Source organism: Cetorhinus maximus, chromosome 26, assembly GCF_964194155.1.
Source record: "Cetorhinus maximus chromosome 26, sCetMax3.hap1.1, whole genome shotgun sequence".
In the NCBI taxonomy this organism is placed as follows: Eukaryota; Metazoa; Chordata; class Chondrichthyes; order Lamniformes; family Cetorhinidae; genus Cetorhinus; species Cetorhinus maximus.
In genome coordinates, this window is record NC_135904.1 from 18391461 (window position 1) to 18405233 (window position 13773).

At 43.5% G+C, this 13773-nt stretch overlaps 1 protein-coding gene across 7 annotated transcripts in view; it reads left to right on the forward strand.

Annotated features, from left to right (window-relative positions):
* Nucleotides 1-13773, forward strand: part of atp8b4 (ATPase phospholipid transporting 8B4) — a 272971-nt gene that overhangs the window by 139978 nt on the left and 119220 nt on the right. For all 7 annotated transcript variants that reach the window (XM_078530237.1, XM_078530243.1, XM_078530244.1 and 4 more), the window contains exons 5-6: nt 4022-4120; nt 5881-5942. In XM_078530237.1, the coding sequence (XP_078386363.1) occupies nt 4022-4120; nt 5881-5942 (161 nt within the window). The remainder of the gene's footprint in view (nt 1-4021; nt 4121-5880; nt 5943-13773) is intronic.

A 13773-nucleotide genomic window follows, 5' to 3' on the forward strand; every position in this document is an offset into this window, starting at 1 on the left:
ACAGGCCCTTCGGCCCATTGTGTCCGTGCCGGTCATAAAGCACCTATCTATTCTAATCCCATTTTCCAGCACTTGGCCCTGTATGCTATGGCGTTTCAAGTGCTCATCTAAATACTACTTAAATGTTGTGAGTGTTCCTGTCTCGACCACCCCCTCAGGCAGTGTGTTCCAGATTCCAGCCACCCTCTGGGTGAAAATTTTTTCCCTCAAATCCCCTCTAAACTTCTTGTCCCTTACCTGAAATGTATGCCCCCCACCGCCCCCTGTTATTGACACCAGTGCTAAGGAGAAAAGTTTCTTCCTATCTACCCCATCCATGCCCCTCATAATTTTGTATACCTCTATCAGGTCCCCCCCCTCAGACCTTCTCTGCTGTAAGAAAAACTACCCTAGCCTATCCTAGTCTATCCAGTCTCTCTTCATAGTTGAAACGCTCCAGCCCAGGCAACATGCTGGTGAATCTCCTCTCCACCTTCTCCTGTGCAATCACAATTATATTCCAGAGGTGGCCAAATATCCTGAACCTTAGGGCCATATACAATAGTCTTCAGACATTTGAGAGCCACAAGACACGGACAACCTTTACAGAAAGGTTTTTATTACTATTGCACCTGCTTATATCAGGAAATATTTTTTATCAAGAATGTAAGTGCGAATAGTATGAAAAGTGTACGTATGCAGGAATGTTTACTAAGGTACATATTTATTTATCTCTAAGTTTTCTATAACTTCAATAACCATAAAGTATATCATTTTGCATCTTGCTTCAACATCAGCAATGATCTGGGAAATGCGTCTCTCTGTATTTTGATGCAAAATTGGAATATTCGCTATTAATCACTGAAGTTTTGTGTTACAGTAAAACCTTTGTTATTTGGCACGCTCCGGGAATGGGCGGTGCCGGTTAATCAAAAATGCCGGTTAAAATGGAGTTACATTACTCTGGACGCGAGAGACGGCACTGCTCTGTCTTTGAGGGGAGAGGGGAAGCAGCTGGGTAGCCGAGGCCCCTATCACAGCAGGGCGTCACAGTAAAACGAGAAGCGAACAGATCACCACCACAGCTGAAGACCAATCTGAACAGAAACTCCCACTGGTTTGGATAGACAGCTTTGAGCCCGATACCCACATGCTCACTCCGGGTGCCGTGCCATGTGAATAAATGCATTCTCATTAATAAATTATAAAATGGGCGTTATTATCACTGAAATGTGCCCAGGGTTGGGAAATTTGTGCCAAAAGGAAGACTTCTGACATTGGGGCTTTGGAAATCCGCCATTTGGCTCTTCGTTTCCGACCTTCAGACTGACTTTAATTTTAGGAAAATCGACGGTTGCTTCAAGCGGTAACTGCTGCTTCCGACCTTCCATCAGCTTTGTGGGTTTCCAGACGACTCTTTAAAAGAATTGGAAGTGACAGGGATTGGGGGAAATTTTGGTTAATAGAGCAGCCCGATTCGTACGGTGCTGGATAACACAAAATTCACTGTATTTGGATCTGAAATTGCAGCAACTTCAGCAATATTCTTCCTCACAAACTCCCCCATCAGAGAAGGTTTAGCGCGAGCAATATTCCATGATCTAGCTTCAGGCGTCGAATCAGCCTCCTTGCTAAAAGTTGAAAGTAAAGTCTGCTGTCTATGTTGGTAAGAGTTTAACAGGGTTAGCTTGTTTTCGCATAATCCCGACTTGGGGGGATATTCAGAAGAAAAATTTTTACGGTGCGATTTGTGGTGAAGTTTTAAGTCACTAGCTTTGTAGTGAGTGGAATATTGCAGATAAGATACATAGGTTTTCCGCCTTTAACATTGATGGCAAAATCTTCCTCTCACTCTTGTTTAAGACTTTGGTTTTCTTCTTCATTTTTCCATTTCTTACAATTTTATGTTGCCAATTTCATCCACAAAGGTTATGAAGTGTTTATACTTTGATCAGAAATCTCTTCACCCCCCCTCCCCACCCCTGCCAAAACCACCCTGGGTCTTAAAGCCACCTGGAGAAGCTTCCACATCCATAGCGTGTGGATGGAGGCAGAATAAGCCAGGCTGCTGCCCCACCGGTTTTACCAAGGCGGAGAGGAGTCGTATCATGGCCCGGTGTCCCGGACATATTCAATCCATTGTCTCACTGTTGGGATCAGGGACCTGTTGCCAGGAGATTTCTGATCAAAAAAGGGGTGAAGCTGATCAAAAACCCCCTTGAAGAGAACTTAGCCCCTTCCAGTTGAAGCTGCTCCTCCTGCCTCTCGCTGCTCATCTCCGGAGCCCTCGCTCCCGGCAAGGGTTCAGGAGAAGGAAGTGACGAGCGGGAACGTTGGGGAGCGGGAGGTTCTGCGAGAGCCAAGGATCGGCAACAGGGGGAGTCAGGGAGCAACAGAGCCAACAAGTCGGAGGGTCAGCAGCAAGAGGGTGGGTTCAGGAGCTGGAGGCCATTCCAAAATGGCGCTGATTGGGGTCACGTGGCCCTACGACACACCGGTAGGAAACGATGTTAAAAGGAATCTCGCAACGCTAAACAGGAATACAGGCCCCATTAACTGACGTTAAAATGAAACAACATAAAACAGGGCAACATTAAATGGGGGCTTACTGTATGTTTCTCTAAGTAAACATACCACAGCCCACAGTATTTCCCTGAATGAGGTGAGATAGTAGGCTTGACCCATCCAGGGCCTGTAGAGTTTGTGGAAGGGGACAGTGGGCAGAGGTTGAGAATAAATTGCACCCGTATTTTTCATGAGTCACACTTTGTGTAAAAGAATCGCATGCAGTTCGCAAGCCACAGTTTGGCCAACCCTGTTATCGTCTATTTACATATGCTTAGCCTTCAATGGGCGCTTGACATATAAACAGTGCTCTCTCCAAAGTTGGCCAGTTTGCACTGAAATTTAGCCACTGAAGGTATACGGAAATATTAAATTATCACAACAAAGCAACTAAACTGGTGTTTTAAAAAAGTATGGGGTGCACCATTTCCATTCTCAACAATGCCAATTTTCCCTATTTCTTTTCAGCTGTCAATCAATCAGGGCGTCGCAACCCGGGATTTGAGGGCAGAAATTGCAATGGGATTGGGGTTTTGGGGGCGGTGGTGAGGTGTGGGTTATAGCAACAATGTTAGATGTCTGCTTTTCAGGAATGCGGCTTCCATGTACATTTAATATCCAGAACTCTGCATTAGTCTGAATGTACCTTGCTTTATTCAATGTGCAGGGTCATCTGCATATAAATTTGGTTTGATTTTCCAAAACTAGGCATGACATCAGTTTTAGGACAGTGCTAGAAACGAGATTGGAATACATATGTACTTTAAATTAAAAGAACAAATTTAAGATGGCGTATATTTGCAACTTTAGATTCACAGTTGAAGTCTGGACGTAAATATAATGCTTATTACTTTGTAGAGTTTAAAAATTTACCAGTTTTCTTTTTTTGAGTTTAATTTTTGTTTCACCAGTTTCGAGTTTCCCTTCTGTTTAATTGTAGTCACTTTTTGTGTGCTAAAGTTGTGGCCTAGTCCTGTTGGCTTCAAATTATTAACAATTTGCTTTTTCAACCACAAAGTCTTTGGATTATCTGAAATCGACTGTATTTATATAGAATATACAGCACAGGCTGAGGGACCTCTTTCTAACTGGCCCATGCTAACGCTGTGCTCACATGAGCCTATTTAGCAACAACTAGTTAACATTTTACATTCAGTATAATAATGACCTTGAGGGCCAACACTCACTCATGGTTAAAAATGTACTGCTAATCAAAGTATGAATTGTAAAAATGTTTACACTTTACTCCTGTTAATTCAGTCACTTCTTTCAGATTACTGGTTAATTCAATGTTCGTGTAATACTGAAAAACCTGTGTTGGTAATCATGTTGCTTAGTGTAAACCTCAGGGTCATTTATTTGTGATGTAAGAAATGACTGAATCGCCAATCGTATATTGAACTAAATTTCAAATGTATACACTTGTGAATTATTTAGCTTGATTTTCATTGAGTCAATCTTGAATTTTTTTTTCCAGCTAATTCCTCATATCTCCTCCCTGTCCTGGTTTACCACTATAGTGCCTTTAGTGTTGGTATTAACCATCACCGCAGTCAAAGATGCTACAGATGATTTTGTAAGTACAGCACTTGATGAATTTTTGGTTTGAGTGAGGTACAGTTGCACTAATTCATATTTGCTGGTAGAGGCACCCAGAGAAACCCTCTCCAAGGTGAACTTTTTGGCTAGCACCAGGATTTCTCATTCGCATTTGCTCTGCGTTAATCAGTGGGGTACATGGCGATTTGTTAATACAAGGTATAATATCATCTGTATTTGGGGCCTTTTTCATTAGTACCACTTTACTCAAGTGAGTTCTCCATATCATAACTTTTAAATAAATGCTATGCTTCAGTTACTCTTGGTACACAAATAATAGCCTTGTAGCCTTGAACATTGTATATGAGGAAGAACCAATTAATATATGTAAAATACAGAAGCATGTGTTGTAAATCTTTTGGCGAGGTCAAGGCATGCTGTGGTTTCCATTCCACTTTTTGTAGAGTTCATCTAGTAATATGGATGATATAAAATGGTGGTGGCCAACCTTTCGGAGCTGAAGAGCCAGCAAGGAAAATGTAATCTGTCAAAGAGCCCAAGTGTGTGAGCCCATTTGCTTTACATCCAGTTCTGGAAGAGCAGACAGTGGGCCCAATTACAAAGAGGCTGTAGTGATTTTGAAACCTGAGCCTCATTTAAATTGGACAAAGGAGCTAGGGGGCACCAAACAGACATCCTGATGCAACTCATTAAGTACGTAAATTTGAGGGTCTCAGCTCCATCATGCATGTATTTTAACCAAAATGGTAGGTTGGCTCCTATTTATGTATTCAGACACTGATTTCTACCCTAAATGGGTCTATTTCTTGAAACAGAAGGGCACTTTAGTTAAATGATGGTAGGCCCCTTCCAAACATCACCAATGTTAATTGGACAATAAGGCTACTGGCCCCATGTTGTGGCCTTTACTGCTCAGTTATCGCTATATGAAACCTGTGAAAATTCACCCTAGTGAATCAGCACTTCCACTGGCTGTAGAGATGGTACAGCAAGCTGGTGGTTGTGGAACTGGACTAGCAACCAAGAGGTTGAGCATTCAAATCTCTCTCGGGCAAGTTAGGGAATGGAATTCAATAAATCTGCTAATTTGTGCAAATAAGTTGATTGCGCTCAATTGTAGAAAGTGGGGATGTGATTGGGCTACTGCAAGATAATAACTGGCTTCAATTAATTCAGCAAAGGCCTTGTAGTACAGAACTTGAGTATTGCTGGAAAAAAAGAGACATGCTGTCAAATCTTTCTGTCTTACACTCATCAGCACAGACACAAAAATGTCAAATTTCAATGGGAACAGCAATTTATACTGCATGAGGAAAGGGTGCTGATTGGTTGAAAGGCATTGCACCTTTTTCAATTGAAGAAACGCACGTGGGACAACCATTCCCTGGTGCATTCCCCATGGCAATGCCTCGACTAATCATAGTCAACTTACCCTTTTGAATACAAACAAAATCTTGGGGGATAACTGTTCCCCGGTGCATTATCCATGGCAACACCATGACCAATCAGAATCCACTTGCAAACCAATCAGCACCCCTCTCCCGTGCCGTATAAATTGTTGTTCTCTCTGGAATTTGGTATTCTTGCATCTGTGCTATTAAGTCCAAGATGAAAAGTTCCAACAGCATGTCTCTTTTTTTCAGCAACACTAAAGCCCTTGTATTAAAAATTCAAATGATGGGACACTTTTGAACTAATAAATCCCTGTTATTATCAAAAAGAACATTGGTCCACTGACAGCTTTTGTGTGACAACTATTCTTTTATCACTTTTCAGTTTCGTTACAAGAGTGATAATCAGGTTAACAACCGACAGTCTCAGGTGCTCATTGATGGCAAGTAAGTGTAATATACATTTTCAATCTGCAAAGGTGATTATGGGCCTGAATGGTCTCTTCCTGTAGTGAAGTTTCAACCATAGATTGTTGCTTTGATATTTACAAAGCTTGTATTGTATACACCTTTAAAACTTGGGCTGTAAAATAAGCTTTCTTAACATTTTGTTTTTCTGTTTGACTATTGCAACATTTAATAATTTTGTTTAAAGAATGTGGATGCACTAATTAAGAAACCTCAAGCAACAGATAGTGTCACACTGATTAACTTTTGATTAGATTTGTGGTTAGAACATAATTATATGTTATAAGGATATATTTGATCAGGCGATATATGATCAAATAGTCTCTCATATCATGTTTTTAAAGGACTTAAAAGACAATGTTAGCATATAGAGACTAGTATAGTAGAGAGAGAACTGGCAACCAATGCTAAGTGGCCCGACAGTCTACTTCCTGTGTATATCACATTACAATGTTTACCAGCTAATTTTGAGTCAGGTCCCAAACTGTGCTCAAGTTCCAGCCTGTATTGAATTGAATGAAGCTGTTCCCTGATGTAGATGGTACTACTCTATAACTAACATTCATGAAGCAACTTGAATGGGAATGAGTCTGGAAATGGCAGATCCCCATTGATAAGAAAACTGGACAGTATATAACCAACAGATACATGACATGTTGTTTCCGTTGGACATTGGGAAAGTGCTACCCTTTTCTTCAAAAGCAAAACAATATCACTGATTGGTCCCAACCTCTTGTTCCTCCACCTTTGGTCTTTTTATGTATTTTTTCCACCAAAGTGTAGCTTTTAGATTATTCGTTATAAGGTTGTTCAATGGGGCTTAAGGAACCATCTAAATCTGGCAGTAGTTATGAACAAGACTTAAAAAGGTGACACAATAAAGGACAGCCTGAGCTTCCACACAAGAGGATGGGGTGAAATTTGTTTCATTGTCATGTTGCTGCACTCCTGAGGCAAGCCTTTTGTTTGCTTTGTGTTTTTATTCATTCATGGAATGTGGGAATCACTGGCTAGGCCAGCATTTATTGCCCTTCTTTGGAGGGCATTTAAGAGTAACCGCGTTTCTGTGGGTCTGGAGTCACATATAGGTCAGACTTCCTTCCTTAAAGAGCATTAGTGAAGCAGGTAGGTTTTTACAATAATTGACAATGGTTTCATGGTCATCAGCATTAGATTTACTTCCTGATTTTTGCCATGGTCGGATTCGAACCTGGGTCCCCAGAGCATTACCCTGAGTCTCTGGATTACTGGTAAAATGAATACCACTACTCCACCACCTCCTCTGTGTTTGGTGATCTCAGATAAACATGAGTTTTTTTTAGGTTGACATTGACTTGAGGAAAGAAGGGAATGGGTGACCACCAGGCAGTCCAAGAGAAACAGGCAGGCAGTTCAGGAGTCCCCTGGGGTCCCGCTCACAATCAGTATTCAATTTTGGAGGCTGATGAGGGCACTGGTTCCTCCAGGGAGTGCGGACAGAGCCAAGCTTCTGGCACCACAAGCAGCCTGTCTGTACAGGAGGGGAGGAAGGGAGGAAGAGCAATAGTAATAGGGGATTCTATAGTCAGGGGAACAGATAGACGCTACTGTGGCCGTCAACGTGACTTTAGGATGGTATGTTGCCTCCCTGGTGCCAGGGTCCGGGATGTCACTGAACAGCTGCAGGGCATCCTGAAGGGGGAGAGTGATAAGGCAGAGGTCATGGTACATGTTGGTACCAATGACATAGGTAGAAAGAGGGATGATATCTTGCATCAAGAATTCAGGGAGTTAGGCAGTAGATTAAAAAGCAAGACCTCTCCCAGTACCACGTGCTAGCGAGCACAGAAATAGGAGAATAGCACAGATGAATATGTGGCTTAAGAGCTGATGCAGGAGGTAGGGTTCTAGATTCCTGGATCACTGGGACCGTTTCTGGGGAAGGTGGGACCTGTACAAGCAGGACAGTCTACATCTGAACCAGAACAGGACTAACATCCTTGCGGGCGGGTTTTGCTAGTGCTGTTGGGAGGAGTTTAAACTAATTCGGCAGAGGGAGTGGACACAGAATGTTAGCAGAATAGGGACACATACAGTATACAGTAAATACAGTAAAACAATCAAGTCAGAGGGAGTACAGCTGCAATAAGCTTCAAGGGAGTAAGGCAAGGCTGGATGGCCTCTACTTTAATGCCAAGAGTATTACAGGTAAAACAGATGAGTTAAGGGTGAGGATTGACATGTGGAATTGTGATATAGTAGCCATCATTGAGACGTGGTTGAGGGAGGGGCAGGATTGGCAGCTTAACATTCCAGGATATAGAATCTTCGGGCGAGACAGGAGGGGGTAAAAGAGGAGGAGGCATTGCATTATTAGTTAAGGAGTCAGTTACTGCAGTAAGGAGAGATGATATCTTGGAGGGGGCATCGAATGAAGCTTTGTGGGTAGAGCTTAGGAATAAAAAAGGGGCAACTACATTATTAAGTGTTTATTATAGACCCCCAGATAGTCAACGGGAAATTGAGGAGCAAATATGTGCACAATTTGTGGAGGTGTGTAAAAACAGTAACAATAGGGTAATTGTATTAGGTGATTTCAACTTTCCCAACATTAATTGGGATAGACATAGTGTTAAGGGCTTGGATGGAGTGGATTTCTTGAAATGTGTACAGGAGAACCTTTTAGGTCAATATGTAGAGGGTCCAACAAGGGATGGTGCAGTGCTGGACCTAATTCTGGGGAATGAAGCCGGACAGATGGCTGAGGTGGTGGTGGGTGAGCATTTTAGTGATAGCGACCACAACATGGTACAGTTTAAGCTTGTTATGGACAAAGAAATCGACAAGTTGCAAAAAAATGTTTTGGATTGGGGGAGAGTGGATTTTAGTAAAATAAGGCAGGATCTGGATAAGGTAGACTGGGAACAGTTACTTGTGGGGAAATCTACAGAGGAACAGTGGGGGGGCGTTCCAAAAGGAAATGGGGACGGTACAGGCTCAACATGTTCCCTCTAGGGTGAAAGGAAGGAGTAACAAGCCCAGAGAACCATGGATGACCAGAGATATTCAGGATACGATGAGAAGGAAAAGAGAGGCTTTTAGCAGGTACAAAGGAAGCAAATCAGCGGAGGCATTAGTGGAGTACAGAAAGTGCAGGGTGAAGCTTAAGAAAGCAATTAGGAGAGCAAAGAGGGGATATGAGAAAGCTCTGGCTGGTAAAAGTAGAGAAAATCCCAAGATATTCTATAAGTATATCAATGGGAAGAGGATAACCAGGGAAAGAGTAGGGCCCATAAGGGACCAAGGGGGCAATCTATGGGTGGAGCCAGAGGACATCGCTAGAGTGTTGAATGAATACTTCACGTCCGTCTTCACCCAAGAGAATGAGGATGAAGGTATCGAACTCGGGGAGAGAGACTGCGAGGTTCTTAAGCAAATTGATATAGGGAGTGACAAGGTATTGGAGGTGTTGGCTGGCTTAAAAGTGGACAAATCTCCAGGTCCAGATGATTTGTGTCCCAGACTGCTGAGGGAGGTAAGGGAGGAGATCGCAGGGGCTCTGACCCAAATTTTGAATTCCTCTCTGGCCACGGGGGAGGTGCCAGAGGACTTGAGAACAGCTAATGCGGTTCCGCTATTTAAGAAGGGAACTACAGGCCAGTGAGTCTCATGTCAGTGGTAGGGGAACTATTGGAGAAAGTTCTGAAGGAGAGTATCTATCTCCACTTGGAGAGGCAAGGTTTGATCAGGGCTAGTCAGCATGGCTTTGTCAGAGGGAGGTCATGCCTAACAAATTTGATTGAATTTTTTGAGGAGGTGACCAGGTGTGTAGATGAGGGTAGTGCAGTTGATGTAGTTTATATGGATTTCAGCAAATCCTTTGACAAGGTCCCACATGGGAGACTTATCAAGAAGGCAAATGCACATGGGATACAGGGTAATTTGATAAGGTGGATTCAAAATTGGCTTAGTTGTATGAGGCAGAGGGTGATGACAGAAGGATGCTTTAGTGACTGGAAGCCAGTGTCCAGCGGCGCACCACAGGGATCTGTGCTGGATCCCCTATTATTTGTCATTTATATAAACGACATAGATGACTATGTAGGAGATAGGATTAGTAAGTTTGTGGATGACACAAAGATTGGCCGGGTGGTTAACAGTGAGGTTGAGTATCTTGGGCTACAGGAAGATATAGACGGGATGGTAAAATGGCAGATAAGTGGCAGATGGAATTTAACCCTGAAAAGTGTGAGGTGATACACTTTGGAAGGAGTAATTTGACAAGGAAGTATTCAATGAACGGCATGAGACTAGGAAGTTCTGAGGAACAAAGGGACCTTGGCATGTGTGTCCATAGATCTCTGAAGGCAGAGGGGCACGTTAATGGGGTGGTGAAAAAGGCATATGGGACTCTTGCCTTTTTCAATCGAGGCATAGATTACAAAAGTAGGGAGGTCATGTTGGAGTTATATAGAACCTTGGTGAGGCCACAGCTGGAGTACTGTGTGCAGTTCTGGTTGCCACATTATAGGAAGGGTGTGATTGCACTGGAGGGGGTGCAGAGGAGATTCACCAGGACGTTGCCTGGGATGAAACATTTAAGTTATGAAGAGAGGTTGGATAGACTTGGGTTGTTTTCATTGGAGCAGAGAAGTCTGAGGGGTAACCTGATCGAGGTGTACAAGATTATGAGGGGCATGGACAGGGTGGATAGGGAGCAGCTGTTCCCCTTAGTTGAAGGGTCGGTCACAAAGGGCCATAAGTTCAAGGTGAGGGGCAGGAGGTTTAGGGGGGATGTGAGGAAAAACTTTTTTACCCAGAGAGTGGTGACAGTCTGGAATGCACTGCCTGGGAGGGTGGTGGAGGCGGGTTGCCTCACATCCTTTAAAAAGTACCTGGATGAGCACTTGGTACATCACAACATTCAAGGCTATGGGCCAAGTGCTGGTAAATAGGATTAGGTAGGTAGGTAGGTCAGGTGTTTCTCACGTGTCGGTGCTGATTCGATGGGCCGAAGGGCCTCTTCTGCTCTGTGATTCACCAAGTTACTTCTCTTTTCCACTCTTGCTGCTCTGGTAACTGCTTACCTTCTGTTTTCTATTTACATATCACAGCTGTTTAATTCTTGTTATTGCAAGTAATATTAATGTAAGTGTTCTTGGTTTTTGATTAAATGAGGGAAGGTTGTTGAAGGGAAAAATATACCAATCATAGAATTATAGAACTTGTAACCTATCACCTTTGTGCCAACTACTCTAATTCCATTTTCCCTGCCTGTTCACATTTTATATTTTTTATTTCCATTTTTATTATATTTTCTGTTTATATCCTTGTGTTTAATTTACTTGTAAGTGATATAGTCCTTGTCTCAAAATGCTTTAATGCAAATAGTTTTTATGTGGCTCCTTTAACTCCCCCATTTATTATCGTCGTAATCCTGAGTCCATCCTAGAGTGTATTTACCCTTTTTATTTTCTAATTCAAACTAGCAGTTTTCGAATGCTGCTTTTTCCATATATTAATTGATTGTACAGTACAGAGTCACACCACTTTGTGGATTTTCAGGGATTCGGTGAGGGAATGTGCACTCTGTAAAAAAAAAAATATATATATATAAATATATGTAAGGCCTAAGGTGTAATCCAAGATCAAACATTTTTAGCACTTGCAAAAAATTAGGTAGAAAACACAACACAGGTGATGCGGTCCAATAAGCCAATTTTATACTCCATGCAAACATCATCCCCCCCCTCCCCACCAAATCTAATCCTATTGGCACATTCTTCTATTCGCTTTTCCCTCATGGACCTACTTTGATTCCCCTTAAATGCATGGAATTTAATATCCAATGGGTCTCCCAAGGATCTCCATCATTTCTGGAAAGTAGTTTAGATTGTTGTGGAATGCTTTCATTGAATTTTCTTAAAGGATTAAGGATTCAATATTTCATAATTTTGTATATCATTGTCTAATTCTTGCTCCCTAAAATGCATTTTAAGTAATCTTAATATGTGTTCTTGGTTATGATTAAAGGTGGTTGAAGGGGAAAATATTCTAATTGTAGAACTTATGGCACAGAAGGCAGCCATTCAGCCCTTCACATTTCTGCTATCTACTCTAGTCCCACTTCTCCATTTAAGAAATAATTTCTTCTGTTGGAGAAATCCAGTTTTAAAGGTAGAGCTATAAGTTCTGGAGGGAAATCAGGATATCTTCACACAAAGGATATTGGAAACTGGGACTTTCCCAAAAGACTGGGGGATCAATTGACATCAAGTGGGCAAGTAGTGTGGAGCAGGTCAAAACATAATGTTGCAGGGGGCATCCACAGGGGTAATATCTCTCTGGAGGCTGTCTGCTGTTGGTCCACATCAACTGGGAGCTCCCTTTCACATTTGAGACCAGTGACCAAATCAGTCACATAATTCTTAATGTTTTTTCAAAAAAAAACTATTTTGAGCTAAAATCGAATTATTTTGCACCGACGAGTCATGTTCCATTTGGACATTGTGATGATTTTCTGGCCAGAAGTACCTAATATCTGCTTATCGTACTTTACACTGTGGCTTGGAGTGAATTGATAATGGGCGATTCCTGTAGCTGCCAATTAATTTGTACAGAATACAGCAGCTGAGTCAGTGTTTAGGGGAAAGACAGATGAACGTTTTAGGAATCCCCCACTGGATTCTGACAAAAACTGCCGCTTGAATTATTAGCTTATCTTCATTCAGACACTGACTGACCTAGTGTATTTCCTGTTGTGTGTGTTATACAGCGCTTTGCTGAATCATTTCAAAAGCAGTAGGTATGCAGATTCAGTACATTAGAAAACCATTAACATCTAAACTGTTAAATTTTGCAGCATTTTGGCTGCATCTGGACAAACAGTATCTGGTTACCACAAGTTCAGCAGTTGGAGATGATAGATTGATAACTGCCAAAAATTGAGGGATGGAGATCAGAATCAAGACCACAGCAACTAAAAATAGATATGTTTGTCACAAAGATGATTAGTTGGCATGAGAGCAGAACAGACTTAAACCCCAAAATTAACAAGATGGTTTGATAAGCGAGGGAGGACGTTATTTCAGATCGGCAACCCACAAGTCCGGGTTTCCTCACACGAGTGTGACTCTTCCCAGCGGGAAGTCAGCCTGACTGACAGAGCAGACAGCAGGCCACAGTCACAGGTGTAAAGAGCCTGCAGCAGCTAGTGGAAGTGTGGCGGAGTAGGGGTTTTTGGGGGGGGGAGGGGGGGGGTTTGGAGTGTGGAGAGGTGGGCGGTGTGGAGGGGAGGTGGAGAGGTTGGTGGAGCGGTAGAGGGGGGTGGTGGAGGGGTGGAGGGGGATCAGTAGAGTGGGGTGGTGGAGGGGTGGGGGGGCGGTCGGTAGAGGGGGGGTGCTGGAGCGGTAGAGGGAGGGTCGCTAGAGGGGGGTGGTGGAGGGGTGGGGGGGCGGTCGGTAGAGGGGGGGGTGGTGGAGCGGTAGAGGGAGGGTCGCTAGAGGGGGGTGGTGGAGGGGTAGAGGGGGTGGTGGAGGGGTAGGGGGGTCGGTAGAAGGGGGTGTTGGAGGGGTAGAGGGAGGGTCGGTAGAGGGGGTTGGTGGAGGGGTAGAGGGGGGGCGGTGGTGGGGGTGGGGTGGTAGAGGGGGGTGGTGGAGGGGTAGAGGGGGGTGGTGGAGGGGTAGAGGGGGGTGGTGGAGGGGTAGAGGGGGGTGGTGGAGGGGTAGAGGGGGGTGGTGGAGGGGTAGAGGGGGGTGGTGGAGGGGTAGAGGGGTGTGGTGGAGGGGTAAAGGGGGGTCGAAGGAGGGGGGTTGGTGGAGGGGTAGAGGGG